At 35.6% G+C, this 27739-nt stretch overlaps 1 protein-coding gene across 9 annotated transcripts in view; it reads left to right on the forward strand.

The window, feature by feature from the left end:
* ATG5 (autophagy related 5) overlaps positions 1-27739 on the forward strand; it is a 146057-nt gene that overhangs the window by 88761 nt on the left and 29557 nt on the right. For 7 of the 9 annotated variants that reach the window (XM_086317523.1, XM_086317527.1, XM_086317521.1 and 4 more), the window contains one exon: positions 9236-9353. In XM_086317523.1, coding sequence (XP_086173649.1) covers positions 9236-9353 — 118 coding nt within the window. Of the gene's footprint in view, positions 1-9235; positions 9354-25423; positions 27664-27739 lie in introns of those variants that run through there. The other 2 variants (XM_086317524.1, XM_086317525.1) reach the window with 1 other exon arrangement.

A 27739-nucleotide genomic window follows, 5' to 3' on the forward strand; every position in this document is an offset into this window, starting at 1 on the left:
ATTTCCTTCTATGTTTTCTTCTAAGAGTTGTATAGTTTTACTACATTGTTTTTCTTCATATATTTTTTAGGGTAGTCAAGTGCTATTTTTTTTTTAATTTCTTAATCAACATATGACTTCCAACAGTGAGATCTGTAAAATATTTATCTTTTTTTTTTTTATTTGCTACTTCTAAAAAACTCACAGGAATTTATGAAATCTACTTCAAATGATACTTCAGTGAATAAATGTTTTAAATGATTAGTATCAAAACAAAAATATCAACATCCTCATATTATAAACTTTATTTCGTTTTCACTATAAAGCCTACAGACCTTACACAAAGGGCTGAGGATCTTTAGTGCTTTAGTCACTCCTGGCCCAAGTGTAGAAACACTTTTCTAGTGGATAAGACACTCGATTGATCATCAGGAGAACAGAGTTTCAATTCTGAGGTCGACACAACCTCTTTTACCCAGATGCTGCTTCTTGCTACTCTGATTTCTATATTTGTACAAATTAAAAGTGCTGCATAGTTATTTTATGTAAGTATACCATAAAGGTAGAAATAATCTGTATATAAACATGTCCTTTGAATCATCAGTCAAAAACAGTTTATTCCATTACTCTTATAGTAGCTTACCTTTTTAGTATGGCTTTGGATAAAATTAGCAAAGACATTTTTATAGATACTGAAATTTAAACTATGATTCCCCAGGTATGGTTTTGAGATTTTTCAGGAGAAACCTTAGAAGTGAGATAATTATTACTAAACACATCAATCCTAGCACTTTTATAGGAAGCCTCTAATTTGGCCACTCTACTAATAATTTCAAATAAAACATTTTAAAGCAATATAACTTATTTTATAAATCAGCTCATAAACAGCACCAAATTGTTCTCGGCCTTAGCAGGAGGGAAATGGTGCTTCCCTATAACACATTTTATTCAATGAAAGGATATGAGGAAAACACACACTGTTGCCTATGTTTGAAGACAATTTGCCTTAATTATTTATGTGGCAAAATATATTTGGTATTGTCTAGACAGAATTATAATAAATATAACAGTTTAAAGAAGACAAGACATAAACTATAAACCTGATTTGTGGATATAATTCTGATGGGTGCTTTCATTTAATCATAGTCTCAATTAAGACACTGCTGCTTTGAGGATTAAGTGTCCCTGACTATAATAATGACAGCTTTTCAAATGTTAATTATTATTTTTTAGAGTTGTCGGGAATATTAAAAGTGGACTTCAGACTCTGGTAGCGTAACTACAGAAAGTGCTTATTTTCAAGTCTCCTATTTCCCTACATGAAGGATAAAAGTGGTCTGATTAAGTGGCCCTGACTCCCCTCTCGCTGTCTCCCTGTCCCCCTCCTTCCCACCATCGAAAGGACTGTTTACTGTAAAGGTCTAAAAGCATTCATTTGAAAATGGTTTGTTCTTTGTACTTAATGAGGTATTGTAATGTGTATATTCTCAAGCTAATTTTAACATGAGGCTTCTTTTGAAAAGCATGTGATGCAAAATTTGACATGCATGAGTATATCTCAGGCCAGATACGCATGTGACAGTTTGAAGCACGCATCATGTGTCATTGTTGGTAAAGTCTGGCAGCATATCCTGTGTAAACCCCTATTTTCTTTTTCTTTGTGCCCCATATTTATTCTGATTAACAAGACTTCAAAGGGAACAACTGATGGTTGAATACCAATTATTTTTTATTCTCTATGTTTTGGGTTCTGTAAGGACTAAATAGTGTTACTTTTCTTTGGCTCCACGTTTAACCGTGGTTTTAAAGAGAGGAATGAAAGGAATTAATCACTGTTAAACAGCTGTTGCACTAGGTGTTTTGTATATCTCATGTAATTGTTACAGCAGTCATTCAAATATGTATATTATTCCTGTTTTTCAGATTTAGAAACATACTTCCAAGACTGATATAATTTGCCATAGGTTCCCAGTCAGTTGTGTTGTGAGTTAGAATTCCAGCCAAGCCCTTGCTAATTCTACTGCATTTGACGTTCTACACTTTACATGCTAAATTTGTAGCCCACTTTTCTCCCCTTATCCACTAATATCTGACAGGTACCATTGCATTTCATCTGCCTCTGTGTGCGTTAGTGGGAAGAGGGCATATGAAAGGGAAGGATTGTGTTTCTGTACTATGCCTGAAATGACCTTATCTTTTTCTGTTTTAAGAAAAAATACTCTGTATTTCAAGATGAAAGCTTGAAGACCTATGTTTTCTACTTTGTTTTCATCTTCTTTGGAAACTCCCTACAATTTTACTTTAGTACATTACATTCTACCGCACTTAGCATATTGTACTTTGTAGTTACTGATGTCTTCCACTCTTATAAAATGAAATTATGTCACCAGTTGCAGCAAAAACTTTTGTTTTTGCTCTAGCTGCCAAGTTTATGCTGGGTTACATTTTCTCATAGTACTTTGTACATATTTCTGTTCTCACTTATACATGTATCTGTAACACTGTGTTAGAATTAAAGTTCAGTAGATGTTTAGTGAGTGATGACTTCTGATAGATTTGCCCCTGCCCTCTGGTTGTTAGAGATCCTGGACCTGTGTACTACTGTAGGGATAGTTCTCTGATGTTTGTTTTCTTTAGTTATGGCTGGATTCTTTACTGTCTGAGTCTGGGTTATGTGGGGGGAGGAAGGCAACCATGAGGATTGTGCCTAGTTGCCAAGACGACTGGGCTTGACTGGAATAGGCAAGAATTTACCCAAAGCATATGAAGTCAGCCTTACTCTCTCAAAATAGGAAGTAGAAAGTGAATCTAAGAACTAAAGTCAGAGATGAGAACTGACAAGGGGCTGAAGTGGAATCACAGTCAGGAAAAGAAGATGTGATCAGAAATTGGGAGATTTGTCAACCGGCTAGAAAGCAGAATTTGAAAGGATGTAGGATAAATGGTTCTGGATGGAGGCTGTGAGCACTCACTGGGGGTGGGACTAATTTTTGAGTTGCGTATTAAAGTTGCTACTCAGGGCTGGTCAGAGATTTTTGTGATTGCAGAAGCTCTGCTCATTTTCTGCTCAATACCTTTTATAACTGCCTGATACAGTAAAAGAGATGAGTTAAAGTAAGAATAAATGAATGAATTAATGAAAAAATCTATCTGCAGATCACATAGTTTATCCACATCCCTTATATCCACATCCCTTATATCCACTCTGTCCATCTTCTTTGTGCAAATTCATATCCTCAGTATTTCAGATCAAAATCCTGAACCTGGATACTACTACTGGGATGATTCTGTCCCAGCTATTCTAACCAATGGGTTCCGTTTAATCATCAAGTACTACCTGATGTATCAGTAAGAGACCACCCCCCACCCCACCCCGGCCTTTTAGTTAAGGGCATTTATAAGTTTCACAAACAAGTGAATCATCGTGCATCTATTGTGCATCTTTTTAAGTTGTATGCTTTCTGAATTTTTATGTTTTTCTCTTTCATAGCTTTTAATTGCTTCCTTTCAGTGAATAGAATCTCCTTTTACTATGGATATGATTCTTCCTCTTCTTTACAGTCACTGACTCCATGGTCATTGAATCAGATGTGTATCCTTCCAGCTGTAACTTGCCATTTTTAACAAACCAACATTTCTGACTCATATGATATACTATATATGACCCAAACAGCAAAATAAACCCTAATGTTATGTAGTAACAGGGAGACAACAAGAGTAGTATGTCTTCTTATCATAATCCCTATTTTATATTACAACTGAATATAAAATACATGTTAGTATTTAATAAATTTCTGTTGCATGTCAAGTCACATTTAATAACAGTAATAGCACTTATTGAGCAATTACTGTGTACTAGGCATTCTTCGTGGGAACTGGATAGGGAAACAGTGGAAACAGTGTCAGACTTTATTTTTGGGGGCTCCAAAATCACTTCAGATGGTGATTGCAGCCATGAAATTAAAAGACGCTTACTCCTTGGAAGGAAAGTTATGACCAACCTAGATAGCATATTAAAAAGCAGAGACATTACTTTGCCAGCAAAGTAATGTATGGTCATGTATGGATGTGAGAGTTGGACTGTGAAGAAAGCTGAGCGCCAAAGAACTGATGCTTTTGAACTGTGGTGTTGGAGAAGACTCTTGAGTCCCTTGGACTGCAAGGAGATCCAGCCAGTCCATTCTAAAGGAAATCAGTCCTGGGTGTCCATTGGAAGGACTGATGCTAAAGCTGAAACTCCAATACTTTGGCCACCTCATGCAAAGAGTTGACTCATTGGAAAAGACTGATGCTGGGAGGGATTGGGGGCAGGAGGCAAAGGAGACGACAGAGGATGAGATGGATGGATGGCATCACCGACTCGATGGACATGAGTTTGAGTGAACTCCGGGAGTTGGTGTTGGACAGGGAGGCCTGGCGTGCTGCAATTCATGGGGTTGCAAAGAGTTGGACACAACTGAGCGACTGAACTGAACTGAACTGAACTGAGGCATTCTTATAAATACTTTACATGAATTAACATGTATAATCTTCACATGGAGTTGTAAGAAACTCCATATTATATAACTGGAATTATATAGTATGTAATCTGAGATTGACTTTTTATGTGCAGTGTAATTCGCTTGAGCTCCCTACAGTTTGTTGCATGTGTTATTAATAGGTTTTTGCATTATTATTACTGACTAGTATTCTGTGGTATGGGCATACCACAAACAGTTTATCCATTCACCTGTTGAATGACACTGGAATTGTACGAACTGTACATTTGTGTACAGTTTTTTTGAGAACATGAGTCTGCATTTCTCTGGGAGTACTCAAGAGTACAATTGCTGAGTCATATGGTAAATGTGTGTCTAGTCTTGTAAGAAACTGCCTTACTCTTTTCGATAAGAGCTGAACCACTTTACATTTCTACCAGCAATGGTATGAGAGATATAGTTTCTCCATGTGCTGACCAGCATTTGGTATTATTACTATATTTTATTTTATACATTCTGGTAGATATGTATTCATGTTGTATTGTGGTTTTAATTTGCATTTCCCTAATGACTAATGACATGTCAAACATCTTTTTATGTGTTTATTTGTCATCTGTGTATCCTCTTTGGTGAAATGTCTGTTGTTATCTTTTGCTTATTTTCTGATTGAATTCTTTGTGTTTTTTTACTGTTGGACTTTTAGAGTTCTTATTCTGCATATAAGAACTTTGTGGGATATGTAGTCTTGCAGATATTCTCTTTCAGTCTTGTCTTCACCTTCAGAGCAAAAGTTATGTTTTGTTGATAAAGATCCAATTTATCAATATTTCCTTTTATGGATCTTGCTTTTGGTATTAAGTTCTACATTAGTTCCGAATTTAGTCCTCAAGTGACTTTGCCTTTTTTACTTTGCTGTATAAAACCTGAATGTCATGATTCTGGACCTTTTAATAACTAGACAAGTGAACTTAGAGAAAATAGATTAAAAAGAAGGAAACGAGTTTGCTAAATTGGGATAGTATTAAGTTAAAATATTCATTACAGTGCTCTAAAACTGTTGATCATGGTGGTGGTGGTGTGGTGGTAGTAGCGTGTGTTTTAGTGTATATTTAGATGGGTGTGTATACCATGTCACTCAGTCGTGTACCATGAGGGCCTCCCTGATGGCTCAGCTGGTAAAGAATCTGCCGGCAGTGCAGGAGATCCTGGTTTGATTCTTGGGTCGAGAAGATCCCCTGAAGAAGGGATAGGCTACCCACTCCACTATTCTTGGGCTTCCCTTGTGGCTCAGCATGATTGTACTGTGTACATATTTTATTAACTTGAAAACTGTGCAGTGCAGATATTACCTCCGTTTATACTCAGCATATGTTTTCAAACTTGATTGACTAAAATTTTATAAATTTAACTTAAAATTTTTTACAAATTTGATTCTTGCTGCTTCTGTTCAGTTTATCTCCAAGGTAAATCACAGCATAACTTTTGCATGTAAGGGAAAATTCTTATTACAGTAGTGAAAGTGCCTGAGTAGAGAAGGGCTGAGGCACAGCCAGCCAATAGCACCCCAGGTTTATATTCCATTTGATGTTTTAAGAAAGGACTAACATAACAGTTGAAAACGAACAGGAGCCGTTTCAAACATGACTTTACCAAGTCATTTCTCATGAGAAAGTAATTCTGTTTCTTGGAAGTCCCTAAAATAGTTTGCAGATTTACAGATATATGGCTAGATTAAGTGTTGTGGTGTAGTTCTATTATAGTGGCTTTCTTATCTATCAGACAAGGATTCAAATTACCGTGGATATTGTTAGCATTGTCTGGTTTCGTGTATACTAAATCGAAGTTTAAAGAATTCATGTTCATGGAATTTTCGTATTTTAAAAATGTTTGCTGTATTCAAAATGAAGATAGCTTTTAAATATATCCTAGCATAATTTAGTCTTTGCTGAACTCGAATTTAGGTTTAATGAGATCTTTAAGAAATTTTCATGAATTTACCCTCCATTCCCATTGCCCTTCAGAACCTCTGTACAGTATTTGAATTCATAATCTGTCTGTGGCCAGCTTCTGTTTTCAAGATAAATAGCTCTCAAAGTTGAATGTTTTCTAAGAATGAGAATATAAGCTTTTAAAGGCACTTGAACAAAATTTAAACAAAAAATATTTGTTAGATTTTTTTGTTTGAAGTATTTTAGGTCTTTGTCTTTTAATAAGGTTTTTTTGTTATATGAGAAACAGAAATTTACTTTGATGAAAGTTTTCTTGGTTACAGTCTGTAGGATTTACTTGGAATATATGTTAATAGTTCTGGAACTTCATCCTTCCCCCTAAGCAAATAATATTATAAAGACTGTTGAAGTTATACCTTTATTATAACTGCTCCATTTTGGGAAAGAGTTGAAAAAAAGAGAAGTACAGAGAAATTGCAGGCCATTTTTTCTAGGAATGTGAGTAGAGGAGAATTGCTGTTTTTTTAATATGTAGCTAAGATTACTTGGCCTTTCCTGTTTAACATATTGTTTTCAAATTACTATAATGTGTATTAGTACAGCTAAGCCACCTCATAATTCTGTCACTCAATAAGGGGCAAGTGAATCTTGAAAAGATTTGACTTTGCTGAAAGCCTTAGTATTATCAGACTAGAGTATGGATGATACATTTGAACAGTTTTTGGATTGGGGGTACAGTCCTACCCCTCCTTTTCTCCTGACCAAGTCCCAGTTGTCATCACATAGGCTTGCATCATTCAGACAGCCTCTCACCTGTCATCCTGATGTTACCTCTTCCCCAAGTCATTGTACACGGTGCTGCTTTCCATTAGCCTTCAGAAAAAAGCCTCTTTCATCACGTCACTTCCTTTGCTAAAAAGTCTTAAAAGCCTCTTCATTGCCTGGAAGATAGAAAGCCCTAAGTGGGTGGTGGCTATTTTAAATGATTACTGCTGTCCCCTATTCATTTCTTTCTTCTCTGAACTCCTCAAACCTGTATCATCTTCACATAGTGAATCCTTGATTGTTCATAATATTCTTAGTTTCACCTGTGGGGAAAGTATGAGCTTCCTAAATTGAAAGGTTTCAATCACACTTAAAAAAAAATTTTTTTTTTAGTAGGGTATAATTGATCTACAGTTTTCTGTTAGTTTCATACAGTAAAGTGAATCAGTTATACATATACATAAATCCACTGGGTTTTTTTATTCTTTTCCTATATAGGCCATTATCATGTATTGAGTGGAGTTCCCTGTTCAGTTATACTTCTGAAAAATGAAGGGTTCAATTAGTGAAGTGAATTGCATTATATTTAATGCATATTTATTAAATTTTAGTTTTTCTCATGCTTTCCTTATACATTCAACTGTATTATTTTAATATTATTTTGATATTTATTATGTATTCACTGAACACACAGTATAAAGCCAGGAGAAGTAGTCACATACTTGCACCACATTTAGCTTTTCTTACATTTTAGTTCATGTCTATACTTAAAATCAGGTTTTCCTCTTTTTTTTTTTTAACCAAATCTGGTTAAAGTTATCTTGAAGAAGTTGAGATGTGCCTCTGTGATTTAAAAATAAACAAGCCAAAAAAAAAAAAAGTTACCTTTAATGGGTAGGTATTTGAAATTATTTTCTTATAAAATATAAGGTATTACTCTGTTCCTGTAGATTTTCATGATTTTTCATTCCAAGAAACTTAAAAACTTAACATCTTAAAATGAAAAAACAGTTAAGAGTTGTGATGGGTGTTATTCTCTTTATCATTTATTTATACTTGGCACAAGTCTCCCATTATTCCTAGAACAAACTTCAGAGATGGGGAATGTCCCAAATTTCCAAATAAATTGGGTGTAAGATCATAGAACTCATAACGACAGTGCTGTTACTCATAGACTGGCTGATTCCAGAGCCTCTGCGCTGTGTCACGGGAAGGCTTCCATCATCGTTGCTCTGCTTCTAGAGAGGGAGTTTGAGAAAATTAAACCTAATTTTTTGAAGGAACAAGATGTTGAAGCTGTTAGCAGTCAATTATGACAGTGCTAATAATAACAATTATCAGAAGAAATGTACCTATTATTTTGATTTTTGAACCTATAGAAAAGTTTTAAAATAGTAAAACAACCAAGACCATGTAAGACCCTTCACCTGGATTCACCAGTTATTAACCTTTTTTCACATTTGTTGTCTCTTTTTCTATACACACGCTCTCTCTCCCCTCCCCTAACCATTTGATTGTAGGTTTCAGACATCATGGTACCTAATTCCTGAACATCTGATCATGAATTTCTTAACAGTAAGGATATTGTCCTTATAAACATTATCACACCTAAGAAATGTATCATTAATCTAATATTATCTAATGTTCATCTGATATTTCCCCAGTTATTTCAAAAATGTCTTTTATAACTGATCTTTTTAAATTCCTTTCTTCAATCCAGTATTCAGTCAGAGTTTATGTTTTGTATTTAGTTGTGATATCTTGTCAGTCTCTTTTAATCTTTCTTTTTTTGCTGCCTCTGACTTTTTTTAAGTGTCCAGGTCAGCTGTGTTTAAAGTGCTGCATGTTCTGAATTTGCCTTGTTGCCTCCTGTGGTTAGATTTCTTGGATTTGTGTTAAGCATTTTTAGCCATAATACCACATGTGTGATGTTGTATGCTTCTGATTACACTGTATCTGTATCAGAAGGCATCTCATGCCAACTTTAAATTTCTAATGTATTAATTCATAGCTTGTAGCAATAGAGACTTAATTGTTTGGACCCTTTTTTGATTTCTCAAATAGACAACAACTGAACGGCCTTTCATTCAGAAGCTTTTTCGACCTGTGTCTACAGATGGACAATTGCATACACTAGGAGATCTCCTCAAAGAAGTCTGTCCTTCTGCAGTTGCTCCTGAAGGTAATATAATTGACAACATTAAAACATTTCTTTCATTCCTCTTTGTTACTGAAGTAACATAAGAATTCTGTATTTATAAATAATATTTATTAGTTACTTCAGTAAGGTATTTTCATTATCTTGTGAGGAAAAATCTTTTGAAACAGAAGCACTTAATACTTAACTATTTCATAAGTTATTGACACTAACAGAATAAGAAACATTCTCTTTAGCAAACTGAAATATGATTTTAAAGTCACCCTCTTATATTTTGGGGCCCTGTGTTTTTCATTTGTGAATTCAGTTCTGGTAAACGTTGTAACTTTAATCTTGCATTGTGTTTCGTCATTCTAAAGAAATGAGATAGTTTTTTTTTTAAAAAAGTCTTACATTTGGTTGATATTTTAAAGTTCAAACTATTGAGTAATGGATACATATTTTATTTGAAGTTTTTGCCGCTCTTTAATGTTTTACTGAACATTATTCTCTTAGGATTTAACATTTCACAAGGCTGGTCAAAAAGTCCTGTTTTATAGTCCTTATTTTGTAACTTAGGTTAAAATTGTTTTCCTGTCAGGAGAGGAAAAATAGGAAAATCGCTTAATCGCAGCATAAGAAACACAAGGAAAATGCAGAAAACTAGGGGGAAAACGCTATAAACCCCTAACTCATAGAGACTACTCTTGACACACACATGCAGATATATACTTGAATATTTGAGAGGGTATATGTGCATAAATTTATATGTCCTCCTTTTTTCACCTGATATAATATGATATAATATGATAGTTCTTAAAAATTCTTTAAAGGTATTTTTTAAAATGCCATGGCCCTTGGTATCTATGTACCATAATTTGACCATCACCCTATCACTGAATGCCTTGTCTTATTGTTGGTTACTGTGCTGTAGGAGAAATTTCAGTGGCATAGTGCTGTGTTTGTTAATATGTTGCCTAGACTTGTATATGTTCTATAGAAAAACATTAAAAACTTACCACTTTAAATCTTTTATGGTAAGAGGTAAGGCATTAATAAATGCAAAGGTAAATACTTCAGTAGATCATGCTGTGTTTCTTATTAACATATCCTACGCTGGGATGATGGCAGTATTATTTACATGACTTGTAACTATATCACATAGTTCAAGAGGCATTTAGTATCTATGGAAATGGTTTGCCTACTCAGTAGAATTAGAAGTAATAGGATTGGGAGGAATATTGACATTTCAGCCTAAAAGACTAAACAAAGAATATAGAGCTCAGAATATGTGCCGTTTGGCCTGTTAATCAAATATGCTTCCTTTTCCTGGCATTTCTATGTGTATCTAGCACTTTGAAAATACACAAAGGCTCAATAGGAGGGAAGAAGAGGGACATCTAAATACCACCAGAACCAGTTCCAGAAGGGACTGATAAAAAAGATTATTGACTACTACCTAAAGCTGTGAAAATTGAGTAAGGTTCTCTGGCGATCTAGTGGTTAAGACTGCACTTCCACTGCAGGGGGCATGGGTTCAGTCCCTGGTCAAGGAACTAAGGTCTTAGAAGCCATGTGGTGCAACGAAAAAGCAACATGTTTCATATATATGTATGAAATATATATATATATATTTATAAATATATATCTATATATATGGAGAGAGAAAGAGAAAGGCCTTACTATGTCATTTGTCAGCTTCCCTGGTAGCTCAGCTGGTAAAGAATCCGCCTGTAATGCAGGAGACCCGGGTTCGATTCCTGGGTCAGGAAGATCCTCTGGAGAAGGGATAGGTTACCACTCCAGTATTCCTGGGCTTCCCTCATGGCTCAGTCAGTAAAGAATCCACCTGCAATGTGGGTGACCTGGGTTTGATCCCTGGGTTGGGAAGATCCCCTGGAGGTGGGCATGGCACCCCACTCCAGTATTCTTGCCTGGAGAATCCCCATGGACAGAGAAGCCTGGCAGGCTGCAGTCGATGGGGTCACAAAGAGTCAGACACGACTGAGAGACTAGGCACACAAGAATACTATACTAGGCAAAGCTTCTGTTACTGTCATACACATCCTCATATCTCTAATGCTAGGTGAGTGTTTACTCAGTATTTCAATTCCTGAGTTCTTTGTGTCATTACTTGAAACATCATTTATAATCTTTGAATCATGACATAATTAACAGTAAGTTGATTGTAATACTATCTTAGAATCTTAATCTATTTTTATTGCTACCTAGTCTTCATTTTCAGTAAGAGTTTGCCTTAAGTAATTGTTCTGCCATTCAGTGATTTTTATTTAATTTATAAGCCATGACTACAATCTAGTTTTAGAATACTTCTAGCACCTCAAAAGTTCCCGTGTATATTTGTAGCTAATTTCTGCTCCTGCTGCCAATTATAGACAACTATTGGTCAGCTTTCTGTCTAGAATTTACTTCCTTTGGATATTTCACATAAAGGGAGTTACACAAAATTGCAATTATTTTTTTCTTTTATTTGATGTTTTTGGGTTTCATTCATATTGTATAAATTAGTAGTTTGTTCCTTTTTATTACTGAATAGTATTCCAGTTGGGTGACACATTTTGTTTATTCATCAATTGATAGACGTTTGAGTTTCCACCTTTTCACTTTTATGACTAATGCTGCTGTAAACATCCATATACGCATATATTTTCATTTTTCTTGAGTAAATCCTTAGGAGTGGAATGGCTGGGTTGTATGGTATGTTTATGGCTAATACCCACAATGAATGGGGATTCCAGTTTCTTCACAGTCTCACCGTTGTATATATTTTCTTGTCTTATTATAGCCATCCTAGTGTTTGTTGTATAGTGGTAGCTCACTTTTTAAAATTTCCCTAATGACTATTGTGTTGAGTATTTTCATGTGCTTATTGTTATTCATGGATATATTTGATGAAATGTCTCATGTAAATCCTTTTCTTAATTTTCATTGTATCTTATTACTGAGTTCTGAGAGTTATTTATATATTTTGCCTGTTAAGTCCTTTACCAGACATGATTTGTGATTATTTTCTCCTAGTCTGGGACTTATCTTTTCATTTTCTTTTGAAGAGTAAAAAATATTTTATTTTTATGAAATCCTAGTAAGGTTTTTTACATATTGTGTTCAGTTAAATAATCAAAATTTTTTTCTAGTAGGTGATACATTTATATAGTTCCAAAATCCAAAAGTATATAAAAGAATTTAGTGAAAAGTCTCTATCTCAACTCCTATACATAAAACCCTGACTCGGTTCCCCTCTCCAGAGACACAACCAGTGTTGCCATCTTCCTGTAAATCCTCACAGGGATAGTTAAAGTTTTTATTTTTTGAACTCAAGTTGTAGAAATTTGGACTGGGATAGTCCTAGTAACTTTAGGAATAATCTTACCATTGCAGTTCGTTTTCTCCATCCTGTAAGAGTGTGTTTGTGTGTGTGTTTTAATCTATTTAATGTCTGTTTTGCCAAATTCTTAAAGATTTGGGCATATAGACTAGTTTTCCCATTTGAAGTTACGAGATTAATCATTTTTATTGCTGACAGAGATGGGACCCATAGGCTGCCCCCACTGCAAGCATTTGCCTTCAGTTACTCACTTCTCTGCACTCTATTTTTCTCTCTTTTTGAGTACTTTATAGTATTTTAATTAAAAAATGATTTCATCAATTAAGAATAAATTGAAATCACACCAGTCAGAATGGCCATCCCCCAAAAGTCTACAAACAATAAATGCTGGAGAGGGTGTGGAGTGTTTTGCACTGTTGGGGGGAATGTAAATTCATATAGCCATTATGGAAGACAGTATGGAAATTCTTTCAAAAACTAGGAATAAAACCACCAGATGACCTAGCAATCCCACTACTAGGCATATACCCTGAGGAAATCAAGATTGAAAAAGACACATGTACCCCAGTGTTCATTGCAGCTCTATTTATGATAGCTAGAACATGGAAGCAACCTGGATGGCCATTGACAGATGAGTGGATAGAGAAGCTGTGGTACATAGATACAATGGAATATTACTCAACCATAAAAAGGAATGCATTTGAGTCAGTTCTGATGTGGTAGGTGAACCTAGAGCCTATTATACAGAATGAAGGAAGTCAGAAAGAGAAAAGCACATATCATGTACTAGCCATATATATGGATTCTAGAAAGATAGTACTGATGAAATTATTTGCAGGACAGCAGTGGAAACACAGACATAGAGAACAGACTTATAGCCACAGGGGTGGGGGAGGAAGAAGAGGGCGGGATGTATGGAGAAAGTAACATGCAGACTTACATTCAGTTCAGTTCAGTTCAGTCGCTCAGTCGTGTCCAACTCTTTGTGACCCTGTGAACCACAGCACGCCAGGCCTCCCTGTCCATCACCAACTACCAGAGTTCACTCAAACCCATGTCCATTGAGTCGGTGATGCCATCCAACCGTCTCATCCTCTGTCCTCTGCCCTCAATCTTTCCAGCATCAGGGTCTTTTCCAGTGAGTCAGCTCTTCACATCAGGTGGCCAAAGTATTGGAGTTTCGGCTTCAACATCAGTCTTTCCAATGAACACCCAGGACTGATCTCCTTTAGGATGGACTGGTTGGATCTCCTTGCAGTCCAAGGGACTCTTAAGAGTCTTCTCCAACACAGTTCAAAAGCATCAATTCTGCGCTCAGCTTTCTTTGTAGTCCAACTCTCACATCTGTACATGACCACTGGAAAAACCATAGCCTTGACTAGATGGACCTTTGTTGCCAAAGTAATGTCTCTGCTTTTTAATATGCTGTCTAGGTTGGTCATAACTTTCCTTCCAAGGAGTAAGCATCTTTTAATTTCATGGCTGCAGTCACTATCTACAGTGATTTTGGAGCCCCCCAAAATAAAATCTGACACTGTTTCCACTGTTTCCCCATCTGTTTGCCATGAAGTGATGGGATCAGATGACTTACATTACCATATGTAAATTAGATAGCCAATGGGAGTTTGCTGTATGACTCAGGGAACTCAGACCGGGACTCTGTAACAACCTAGAGGGATGGGATGGGGAGCGAGATGGGAAGGAGATTCAAGAGGGAGGGGACATATGTATACCTATGGCTGACTCATATTGATGTTTGGCAGAAACAACACAATTCTGTAAAGCAATTATCCTTCAATTAAAAAATGCTATGCTAAGTCACTTCAGTCGTGTCGGACTCTGTGCGACCCCATAGACAGCAGCTCACCAGGCTCCCCCATCCCTGGGATTCTCCAGGAAAGAACACTGGAGTGGGTTGCCATTTCCTTCTCCAATGCGTGAAAGTGAAAAGTGAAAGTGAAGTCGCTCAGTCGTGTCCGACTCTAGCGACCCCATGGACTGCAGCCCACCAGACTCCTCCGTCCATGGGATTTTCCAGGCAAGAGTACTGGAGTGGGGTGCCATTGCCTTCTCCGCAATTAAAAAAATAAATAAATTTAAAATTGTTGAAAAAATGAAATTTAAGCTAAAGCTTAGTATTGAAATGGCTATCTTATTGTACTTCCCTTAAATTTTTTTGACAGTCTACTTTCCAAAACATTGTGTCATGTAAATATATTTCTTTATAAGATCTTTGACTATTGAGTGAGAACATCACAATGAGACTCAAGATCTGAAAACTGTTGTACTATAAGGTGCACAATGAACAGCACAGTTATCAGCAAATCCATAGAAAGACGGAAGAAACTTAATGGAGGGAGAGCAGGAGAAATTGATTGGATGTTAATTTTGTATTTGACATCTTTAAAGAATTGTGTAAATGTTGGAACTTAAAGTTATTTTAGTTCATTCTCCTAGTTTTTTAGATGATTGGTCCAAGGTTTCTTAGCTGCTTCATTGTAGAACTAGGTTTGGAAGTCAAGTCTCCATCTCCTGGTCCATTGGTTTTTCCACTTTACTGTGCTGCCATTTATTTTCATTTTCACCTTTCCACTTTTTTGTATACTTTAAAATAACATTCTGAAATCTTTACTCTCTCTTAACTCTTTTTGGTTTGTGTTTAGTACCTAATCTGGCCTGCATGCATGGCCCGTACTCTCTTTTACCCCTGGTATGATCTTAGGGACTTGAGCTTCTGTTGTTATTGTAGTGTTCCTGTGTATAATTCTGGCTATTCTTTTTGTTGGATATGAAGATGATGTCTGTGACATTCAGCATGTAGATGAAAAGCAGTCATATGCTTTGAGCCGACATGTTCTGTCAGAACACACCTTCGTGTTTTTTCTTCATTCCCACACCCAGATCACAGCACAGACAAGTTATTGTCATCCCACACCAGAATGGCACATACATTTGTGAGGCTTTTTTATTTATTTAAACACTATTCTCTCCTAAATTTCTAACCTGCCCTACCTACCCATCCATTCTTAAGGAATACACAAGATGACCCCCCCCCTTTTTTTAAGAGAGGGCAGTAAGGTAGACACTCACAACTTTAATCCACAAACTTGCCTCTTAGGTGAATATCTTTGTGTGACAGACTTCTTCCCAAACTCTTGCATGCTGTGTCAATCAGGGACCATACACACACTTCACTGAAATGCTATAAATAGTACCTCTACTTTTGAGGTCCTCTTGATGGCACCTTTCATTCCAGGAGGAGGCCGTGTTTCTCACACCAATATCTTATCTTTGAAAAAACTCTTATTTGCCTCTTCCATTTGTCACCTCTTTGGAAAATAGCTGTCATTTCAGGATCTATGGGAAGTATTCAAAACATCAAGTCATTCTTTCAGTAAAGAACTGTTTACTGTCTGGTTTAGCACCTGTAATATTGTCAGCCAAGAAGCATTTTGAAACACCTGCACCCAACTTAAGTTGAAAGCGAAAGACTGAAAGATCGGGTGTGTGCGGATAAGAACTCGCTGTCATCACATGATTAAAAGAGAAAGTGCTTATAAAAGTTATGTGGCAGCATTGTCTATTGCTCCTTATGACAGGTGATTCATGCATGAAGGAATTTTGCCTTGTTTCATCATATGAAGGTAGAATGTACTAATACTCATGAAGACATACTTTAGGTCTTTTTTCTTATAATTAATGATGAGCTGCTTTATGTGATTCTTTTTTTGTTGTTTCTCAAGTGGCTTGAGAAGTTAGCCAGGGTAACAGGAAATAACCAAAGGTGAACTCAGGTAAATTTTTTCTGTGATGTCAGCAATAGTTAAAATGACTTAGAAACCTAAGCTTCTATAGCAGACTTGAAGTGAAGTATTTCTTTGTCCATTAGAAACAATATAACCAAATTTTTTTTAAATCTAAAAATCCTAACTTGTATTCTTTTAAGAATACAAAAAACTTACAGGCTTTGCCCAAATATATTTTATTTCCCAGTTGTCTAATGTAATGCATAAAAACCTAGTAAGTTAGGATTATGAAAATAAAACAGTGTCCATTCTTGCTTTGTTGTTGTTGTATATTTTTATTTATTTATTTTTGATTGAAGGATAATTGTTTTACAGTGTTCTATTGGTTTCTACCAGACATCAACATGAATCAGTCATAGGTTTACCCACGTCCCCTCCCGCTTGAACATCCCTCACCTCCCTCCCCTTCCCAACTCTCTAGGTTGTTATGGAGCCCTGGTTTGAGCTTCTTGAGTCATACAGCAAATTCTTATTGGCTGTCTATTTTAGTCTTCTGTAGCAGTTGGACTGTTGTGAGCCTGAATTTATATTTGACATTGTACAACTGGAGTGTATGTTAAGAGAAAGGCTTACATTTGATAGAAGATGAGTTAAGGTTCCCAGCATCGCTCTTACCAGCAAGTGCAGTCTTCTTGCTGCTTGCCTTTTTCCATTTCTGCCCTGCTTCCCAGGATTTTATTTACTCTTTGAGCCCCTTCCCAACTTCCATTGAACTTTTGGGTTCACTTTGATGTTGTAGCTTTCAGTATTCATCAGTCAATTTCTTCACATCATATTGTCTTCTGACACTGGCATTACTCAGATGTGTAAGATAGCATCCCTGCTTTTAAGAAACTAGTCCAGTTGGAGTGGACTGAAAGTGATATGTATAGGAATGGAGATATGCAAAGGATATTAGGAATATTATCTTATCCATTCTGTAGTGGATAATAAAGACTGAGCCAGGTCTTAAAAGATGAGCAGAAATTGTTGCAAAGGAGGGACCAGGCCACACATACCACATGACCACTGAAGTAGAATCCTTCACCCAGGGGCAGGCTGCTGAGGGGTAATGTCTACTCTGAAATGCTGATTTAAAATGTCCCTACTTTATTTTGCTGAAAGACTCGCTTTGTTTTTGTACTTGTCTCCTGTAAAAGTACAGAAGATTTTTTAGTGAGGTCAGAGATGTGGGAGAAAGCGTTGATGAACTAAGTGACTAAGATTGATCTTTTATTTGCTTGCTTAGGACATTAGAAGATAATTTTAACAACTGAGGCTAGGGTGTCACAATACCCCATCTAGGTCATCTAACTTGAAAATTACAGTGTTTTGTTTTTGACATGCTTTATGAGAAACCACAGAATAGTTTCTATAAAATTAAGAAAAGATGGTGTATTCATGTTCTTTCTCCTTAGCTCTGTAGCATATGATTAAATTGTTTATAAAGTGAATTAACTCTTTGTTTGTAATCACTTTTTTCATACCTAAAGGCATTAGAAAAAAGAAACATCCAAGCCTCACAGTATTCATCTGAGGCAGACCCTTCAGTTTGAAGTTTGAACTTCAAATTGGTACTTTTGTCAGCATGGTGACATTGACTGCCCAAAGAGGTGGCATTTCAGACTTGCCAGTTCATGCCACACAAACAGAAAACCTTCAGACTTCATCAGGATGAGGGTTTAGAAGTAAGAATAATAATCATTTTTGAGTTTCAGTAATTCTTTCTATTTTATAGAGTACGAACCATTAAAAAAAAGAAAAACCTACTGCTAAATGATTTTCTAAATCAGACAGTGTGAAGGTACAAAAGGATACTGGGATGAAGACAGATTTTAAATGAGTGAAGAAAGAATTACAAGTAAACTGTGGAAGGCCCATTTGTAACCTTACTAAGGCTCACCGTGAGCCTGCCGTGTGGGAATGGTCACTGAACTGCAGTCTCCGCCTAACACTGCCTGCTCTTCACTGTTTTCTCTCTCGGGATTTAAAAGAAATGATACAGTGTCACACACAGTGGTAATACAAGAAGTTCTACGAACATAGCCCTCATTAACAAAGACGTACTATATTTAATTTTGGACAGAAGAAACTTATGATACTTATTTTAACCTCGGTAATTTTCTTGAATTCGTCATCATGCCAGCGAATTCTAAACTGAATCAGACTCTCTTCTTCATTGTGTCATTCTCCCTCCATGTCTGTGGTTTGTCCCAATATGTACCATGAACTGATTTTGGTAGTACAAAATCTGTTAATGACTCAGTCCGTTGACATATGTCTTTTCTAAAATCAAAGAAATAATTAATTGCTTATTTTCATTATTCTCAATTAGCAAAGATAGGATTACTGGGCCTGTCAGGAGAGGCTTCTGATTTCCTTTATCTAGATCCTGAGACGTTAAATGAATTAACCTGACTTTTTCAAAAGTGGGAACAGATACTTGCACAGTTTGGGGAGGGAGGAGGGTTCAGGATGGGGAGCACATGTATACCTCTGATGGATTCATTTTGATATTTGGCAAAACTAATACAATTATGTAAAGTTTAAAAATAAAATAAAATTAAAAAAATAATAAAATGATATCTATTTGCCATTAAAAAAAAAATTTCATCTTTAGCACTAGAAAACAGAATTTCTTTAACAAAATAATAGCACATACAGGAGATTAAAAGCAAGTCATCTCTTTGTTAAAGCAAGTCCTGTGAGACCTTAATCTGACCATACATAAACAGCATGATTATTGCCTATATTTTAAATAAAACAATCAGTTCTGAACTATTCTGTAATTCATACCTGACATATATTAATAGGCCCTATTACACTCAACTAGAATTACTGGATCCTTTTATGAAAGCAAATCAAAAACATTTGAGCTATATTTTCAAAGTTGTATTTTGGTTTTGGGGTGGGGGGGTTTGAAATGAGCAAGTTTAAGTTTGTAACTTATACCACACTTTTATCTTATTAAGAGACATTTAATCAGTTTATTTAAATGATCTTAAAGTCACTTAATACAGTGTTCTTTTTAAATAATAGCTGATTTGGGGGGGTTTAAATTTGCTTTATTACTTCCTCAAAAATATAAAGGTTATAAGCAGGGCAATGAAAGAATTATCATAGACATGTTTTGAAAATCTTATACAATATGTTAAGAATCAAAGCTCTGGCAATATTTTGGACAGACATAATTAACATATATATAAATTTATGCATGGAAAAAGATGTGTGATCTATATTAACTGTGATATGTTCATTAAAACCTGTACTACTACGTGAGTATAGATCCGGAAGAAGTTAATGTAAGTATTTTTAAATGGGTTTGTATTTCTCTGATAAACAGCACTTTCCTTCTGTTTGTGATCATAGGATAAAAGCTCTGTAAGCTTGTATATGTTCATTTTTACTGCTACATCATGTAGTGTGCTCTTAAGATTGAGATCTCATTCCCCAGGAAGCATTTCTGTCTAAGATTAATTGCCCTTTTAAAATCAGCGTTTGATGTATTCCTTTGGCTATATCCTGGCTTGGTTTAACCCTCTTTGACCTGACCTCACTGACTATTACCGCTGAGGCTGAGTCAGAATCCTTCAGCATGATGTATGCATTTCAGATTTCAGCCTGTGGTTTTTCATGTCAATGGATTCAATTAGTTAGTGTTTTACTAATGAACGTATCAGAGGTTAAAGAATTTGTCAGACAGAACAAAATTGTTCAGAACAGTGGCAGCTAAAAAGCTCATCTCTGTTTTTCAGAATGATCAAGTATTTTTCAGAAGTTTTACCTTTCAGCATCACACACATTTCCAAGCTAGCAAACTGAGGCATTTTCTGCTGAACTATAAAATATATATGTGAAGCCACAGATCTAAACACAGTGTTTACAATCTCTGGTCTTAAATTTCTGTTACTCCATATTCATAAGTGTGAACTAAAAAACAAGTTACTAATCTGAAATTTTCTGATTAAAAGCACTTTCCCTTAAAAGATACATCATCCATTTCTCTAGCTTCCTTTAAATTCAGAAGTTTCACATATTTAGTTACACATATTAACAGTAAGAGTGAAACTCATGCATCTTTCTAGAATCTCACATAACCTGTTTTTAAAGACATTTAGGTCATATTCCTTGTTGATAATTGGCTTAAAAGTAATGGCTAAAAACCAGATTGGGTGGGGAAGGCTGTGAGCCATTGCTGATTTGCTTTGCATGCGTGCTCAGTTGTGTCTGACTGTGACCCCGTGGACTGTAGCCCACCAGGCTTCTTTGTCCATGGAGTTTTCCAGGCAAGAATACTGGAGTGGGTGGCCATTTCCTTCTCCAGGGGATCTTCCTGACTCAGGGATTGAACCCGTGGCTCTTGAATCTCCTGCATTAGCAGGCAGATTCTTTACCACTGAGCCACCTGGGAAGCCGGAGCCATTGCTAACAGAAATCTTTAAAAGGCAGATTCATCACCTACTCTTAAGTTCTCTAATAATGGTGTACTTTAGCTTGTGTAGCAAAGATTTTCGAAGGTTTTTTGTTTTCCCTCCTTGAATTTTTCATCTTCAAAATAAACTGAGAACCATATCTGAAGTTTATTAAGTAACTACCATAGTGCAGTAGGGCTCATTTGATTTATCCAGGCTGTGCTTTGCTGAATAAACACATAGAGAGCACTACTAGATTAATCCAGAGGGCTTAGAGTGCTTAAGGAATTTTTAAAATTTCATTTTGTTGTTTGCATAATGATTGAGTCTTTGGGTTTTTGTTGTTGCCATCTCTTTCTTTTTTTCCTTAACACGTTCATAAAATCTGTGCCACACTGCATAATAATGAGGCTGAGTAATGCAGAGTGGATATTAACACAAGGCCACATTCTCACAGCCCTTTGCATGCCGGTGACTTAATTGAATCCACAGTTTGTATATACCTTTTGGTATATCCCTCACTTTATTGAATACCTACTGTGTCCAGGCCCTGTGCTGAGTGCTTTATTTGGCTATCCCCTTTGATCCTCTATGCAACCCCAGAGATGAGAATTCTTTATCTACACTGTAGGAGGAGGAAACTGGGACTCGGAAGGTTGAGTGATTTGCCTGAGAATTCAGAACTAGTGTATTATGCTGATTTAAACTCAAAAAGAAATATTTTGCTTTTTAGCCATAAAAGACTCATGTACTAAAACTGGAAGACATGTTCCCAGTCCTCTGTTTTAGAACAGTGGTCTACAGACTGACCTATGGAGTTGAGTCTTATAATACTTGGGCTTATAAGTAAGATGAGTATAAGAAATGAAATTTTATTGTGATAGTCTCTTTATAGATATATGATCTCTTTAGATTTAACATCTAACTCTTAACGTGAATTTAATTACTATTCTCTCCAAAGAAAATGCTTGTCTCTGACATTTATTTGTCCTTTTCCTTAATTCACAAACTCCAAGTATTTATGAATGACTGTTCTTGTATTTACAACATGAATTAACAGTTTTTTTAATTGCTGTGTGGAGATTCTATAGAATAACGACATGTAGTCTTCAAAATTGTCAAGGTTAGAAAGCGCAAAGAAAGGCCAAGAGCCGTCCAAGTTAAAGGAGAGTACGGAGACCTGAAAATTAAATGCAATGTATGATTCCTGTACTGGATCCTAGACTGGAGAAAAAATAATTAGGATCGTTAATAACTTCTGAAGTGATTACTTAATAGTATAGTGTCAGTGTTAATATTTTAATTTTGATAACTGTGCTATGATTATATAAAAGGATATTTTTATTAGAAAGTATACACTGAAATAATTAAAGGTGAAGGACTCAGTGTTTCTAATTTACTCTCAAATGATTCAGAAATTAATTATATATACATAAAATGATAAAGCAAAGGGGGCAAAATGTAAGCAATTGATGACTCTGGGTGAAGAGAAAGTCCTTGTGCTGTTCTTGCAAATTTTCTCTAAGTTTGAAATTACATCCAAATAAAAAGTTACCCCTCAAAAGTGCCCTGTATGAGAGAATTTCATATGGAACGAGTTCACTTGATTACTGTGTCAAACGTTTGCCTACTTTAAAGCATCAGACTAACGTTTTTAAAAATCTGAGTGGGTGAGATGTGGAGTAACATTTTTCTCCTGAGTCATTTACTTTGTAGTGATATATTTTTTATTCCCAAGTATTAAATTCTAGATTCCCATTTTGAAACACAAAGATATATTTACCAAAAACATGATTTACTTTAGTAGCAGTATCATCAAGCGTTTCCTTTCTGTTAGGGGAAAAAGAATCTGCTAATTTTTTACTGCTTCGTTTTGCTAGTTCTGATATTGCCAAAATATGCTGTTGTGCTTGTTGTTATTTATGGTAACATGAATTTTGGTGATGGCATATGTACATCTTGGCTCATTCAGAAGCATTCTGACTTTTTTGTTGTTTTAATAACCAAAGCAGTCTTTTTCAGTCAAGCTCTTATTCTCCATAGCAGTGGTAACCACTAGACACTATTTTCAAAACATTATTTCTGATAGTGTATTTAACCAGCAGCAAAATGATCTAAGCCCTGAAGACATTTATTGTCAGGCACCATGCTAGGCACGAGCCTGCGGTGATACATAAGAGAGAAACTTTACTTCATAGTTCCAAGCGCACTACTGTCCCATTCTAATGTTTCTCGTGACAGTTATGTTATCAGAGGAAGTCAGAAAACCAGAAAGATAAATATACACAGGTGAAATATTTGGACAAAAGTAGGCGATGTCCAAATTACATATGTAAAATCTTAAGCTGTTGTGTTGAAGGATATGACAGTCCTGGACCACTTCCTTAGTTGTCCATGTTTAGTGATACTTTTACGTTCCAGATCAAAAGTGGTCTCAGTTTAAACCAGAGAATCAGTGCTGCCTCTTCAGGCTTCTGATAATGTGATTTGTTGGGTTTGTTTTACAGAGTGAATTGTGCTTATGTTCTCTAGCTCCTGCTGTACCGTTCTTAGACTCCTTGTGTCCTCTTCCGTGGCTCCGTGTGTTAGTCTTCTCCCTTTCAGACATGCTGTGCGTCATATTGTATTTGCTGGCACATTTACGTACTGGTACAGGCACAGTATTCTGGATATTCAGCTCTATTCCATACTATCCGAAGGTGACACTGCTTAAGGAAGAACTTTATAGATAAAGAACTTTTACTCTTAACACCACTGCTCTTTCATTTTTTTGACTCACTGCTAAGTAGGAGGAAGATTCTGAGAATATTAAGATATTTCAAAGAAATATATAATAAGACTATAAAGAGAACTGCACCGGAAATGTTTTTAAATATTCTAAGAAAGATTTAATACAGTAAAACCTTGGCAATCTAGAACTTACAAAGAATGAATCATTCCAGATAGCTGAGGGTTTATCCGATTTGAGTATCAACATTTTAAAATCTTCTCAAAGTACTAATACTGTGCTTTCTTTAGTATTCTGCGTATAGCTTAATCTTTTGGTTATAAATGATTCACATCATTATGAAAACCAATCATTGTATTAATACTGTGATCACAACTGTGTAAGAAGTATGTATAGATGCAGCAGAGCTCGGTGGACAAATCAAAACAATGAAAGCATTTTTTTTAGGTTAGTAGTATTTTGAGCCTTTTCCAGAATTGTTCTAAGCTATGACATTTTCTGGAGACATTTATTTGGAAATCTTTGGGGCTGATAGTATGTTTGTTAGGACTTTATTTTTAGCATTCTTTTAGCAATTCTCTGGTGGTTTTGTCTTCTCATTGTCAGTCTGTTGACTGTCACCTCCCAGGACTGTGCTGCCTCTAGCAGGAAGTTTAAATATTTCTTTAAAAGGGTCTCTTGTTTCAGGTGCCAGCCACACCATTATCACCATACATCACCAGCCCATTTTGCCTAGACATTAGAGCGCTAGGGATGCAAACGTCATTTTGAACAGAGAAGAAAGGGGAAAAATGGGGTATTTCCCTCTCATACAGTTCCATCAATTCCCTGTTTCCCTTGTTGTCTTCTGTGTCCATGAAGCTGAGAGATTTAGATGTTGCAGATTGAAGAGACTTAAGAGACAAACCAAGAATTGTGCTAAAGGAGTGATACAGTTTCTTAAAGGTTCTGTGTTTTGTTTTATTTTATTTTTTCCAAAAAAAAAGTTTTTTGTTTTTTTTTTTTTACTTTCTGTGTTTTTCTGTAGCAACCAAGCATGCTTCGTTTTCTTTAAAGACTGTCAGTGATTTATACCAAAATCATAAAAGACACAAAGCTAATCTTCAATTTTTAACAAAATTTGAACTTAGGAAAAAAGTGTGAATTGCAGCAACCTTTTAATTAATGAATGGACATCAACAAAAATCAATCAGAGTTCATGATTCTGAAACAGAAATCCCTGAGTCAGACTCCTAGTTCCTTTTCATTAAAATTTTAACCCTTCTAATAGTGTCTCTAAAATTTTCTCATGCATATTTGAACAGCTTTACTGAAAATTAACTTAGAACTCCCAACTGTTTCATTAAACATCTTCAACACTGATCTTAAAAAAAAACCTGATCTTATTTTTGATGACTTCTAGACACATTTCTGTTTTGTATGTTTTAAATATGTATTGACCTACTTCATATACCTGTCATTTTTAATTAGTACAGTTTTTTATGTATAACTAAAATAAATTTTGATCAGTGGGTACAATGGGCTGTTTTCTCCACTATGGTTTCATTAACGTCAATCTTAGGTAAGCACAGTAATTAAGAAAGAATGAATACTTTCACATATAGCAACAGAATTTTTATCAGAATTCATTGTAACCCTCAGGTTTCTGTTTTGGGTGATACATATTGCAACATTTGAACTTTCTCCATGTCCACATTTCCTGCTCAGGAAACAGACCAGGTTTTTAACCTGTTAAAGCAGTAAAATCCATTTGATTCACTGAGGATTCTCAAAGGCAGCAGATTATTCTTTTCTTCCAACTGTTTTGACTCATCGATTATTGTTGGATTTCTTTCTTGGAATAGATGGGGAAAAAAAGAACCAAGTAATGATTCATGGAATTGAACCAATGTTGGAAACACCTTTGCAGTGGCTGAGTGAACATCTGAGCTACCCGGATAATTTTCTTCATATTAGCATCATCCCGCAACCAACAGATTGAAGGATCAACCATTTTCCTGAATGGAATCGCCCTTAAATAGGATTTACCAGAGCATGTCACCCTTCTGCTTCAATCAGGTTTGGTGGAGGCACCCTGACCAGAAACACTGCTGCAAGCCAAACAGGAAAAAGATTCCATGTCAGATAAGGGCACTAGGGCTGGTCTTACTTTGCATCACCACTGCTTTACTCCACTGCCGTCATTAAACCTCAGCTGCGACATGAAAGACTTTACAGGACCACTGCAAGTCTTCTGTTTTCTTGTAAAATATAATGAAGCCGAAACCTTCGGCCTAAGAAGAAAATGGAAATATGTGCCACTCAATTTGTATTTCTGATTAACAAATAAACAAGGGTATTTCCTAAGGTGACCATGGTTGAACTTTAGCTCGAGGGAGTGGAAACATTGGTTTAATTTTCAAGAGAATTAGACTTAAGAAAGTAAAAGAGAAATTCTGTTATCAATAACTTTCAGTAATTTTTTGTAAAAGATCAAATTACAGTAAACCCATCTTTCCTTAATGAAAATTTCCTATGTTTACAGTCTGTCTACTGGTATGCAATCTTGTAACTTTGATAATGAACAGTGAGAGATTTTTAAATAAAGCCTCAAAATATGTTTTGTCATTTAATAACATACAATTTTGTCACTTTTCCAGTACTTTCTCACTCACCTACAGTAGATCACTGTTTTTATTCTGTGTGTTACCCTTCAGACTGGTCATCATTGGCATGAAATGGGTATTGGGCATAGGATAACTTGTCTCAGGAGCTGTCAGAATTTCTTGCTGCCAATTTTTAAATCTGTGTTCTTTACACTAAAAGTACTGAAATAATGTTACCATTTATCATTGCTGTTTTATCATTGTAAATCTGTCAAATCATAGTATCTTAAGCATCTGTATAATTTTGCATTTTGGGGGGAAAACCTATTCCTTTTCAAATTAGTGTTTTTCATTGACCTCAGGTCTAATATTTCACTGTGGTCCCTGGTAGCCTGTCTTTGAAGTATGAAGATTACCTAGTCTCCAGACTGCAGTAGCTTTTCCTTAATGTTACCAAAAATATTCAGAGGTTACTGGAGCTGTTACTCAAATAAGGAAATTTTTGCTGCACTTTATTACCATGCTGCTGGGTTTCTACCAGCTGAACATAACTTGTGCATTACACTTTGTTTCTTGTGAGCTAACTTGCCGTTCATATTGAATGTCAACCTAAGTATTCTAAAAGGCAGTATCATACAATAATGGTTTTAGATTCCAAAATAAAAATAAATATTTTTCTCATTAAAAAAAATAATACAAATGTTGAAGTGAGATCCTGCTAGTGCTCACTGCTTCCTTTTTCCTTTTGTGATATTTTTTCACTAATCAGTAGCAGACATTCACAGAATGAGACAAAGTTAGTCAAAGATCAAATATTCTGGAATGGAAAGTATAGATCTCAATCAAAAAGAAAAACATAGGGTAGCATTGTGATCAGAGAAAAATATAAGCGAGTAGCAAATAATTGGCTAATGTCAATAAAATGAAAAGTGCCATTTTAGTAAGGCAGAAAAAATAGTAATATTTGAGTTACTTAAGGATTAAAAAAAAACCCACTGACTTGTATTTTTTTTCAAAAGAAGTTGGTCTGAATATGATTGTTCACATTAAAAGTGTTTATTCATCTATTCAGTTTGGGGATTTTCCCCCTTGATGTTTTGACAGACTGATGTGGGCTTCAGTGAGCAAAAGGATCAAAATGCCAGGAGTGCTAAGCTGTGATGAAGATAAGTGTGGTAAGAGCAAGCAGTAAGCCATAGTAGTTTTCCACAGACAAGACCCATGTAAGGTCTCTGCAGGGGGTTCAAGTGAGCTACTGATCTTTACTTCCAGATCTGAAAGTAAATTTTACCATCCTTTTCTCATTTTTTTTTACTTACTTGTTCATCATTACACCAGCATCATAACTGTATTACTCTACTGTAGTCCCAGGTAAGTCAAGCCTCCATGATACCCAGAGAAAGAATAAAAACAGAAATTAGTGCTGGGCTTAAATATCTATTTTTGTTTCTTTTTATTTGAATATTTAAATTTTATGGTTTATTAAAAAATTCAATTAATTTTGTGTCTGTCTTTATTTCTAGAAGTTGGAAATGGAATTTATATAAATCAAATTACCTCTTGAGGGAATCATCA

The sequence above is a fragment of the Bos grunniens genome, chromosome 9, assembly GCF_055505025.1.
Source record: "Bos grunniens cultivar Pamir isolate PY7600 chromosome 9, Bosgru_T2T1.0, whole genome shotgun sequence".
Classification (NCBI taxonomy): Eukaryota; Metazoa; Chordata; class Mammalia; order Artiodactyla; family Bovidae; genus Bos; species Bos grunniens.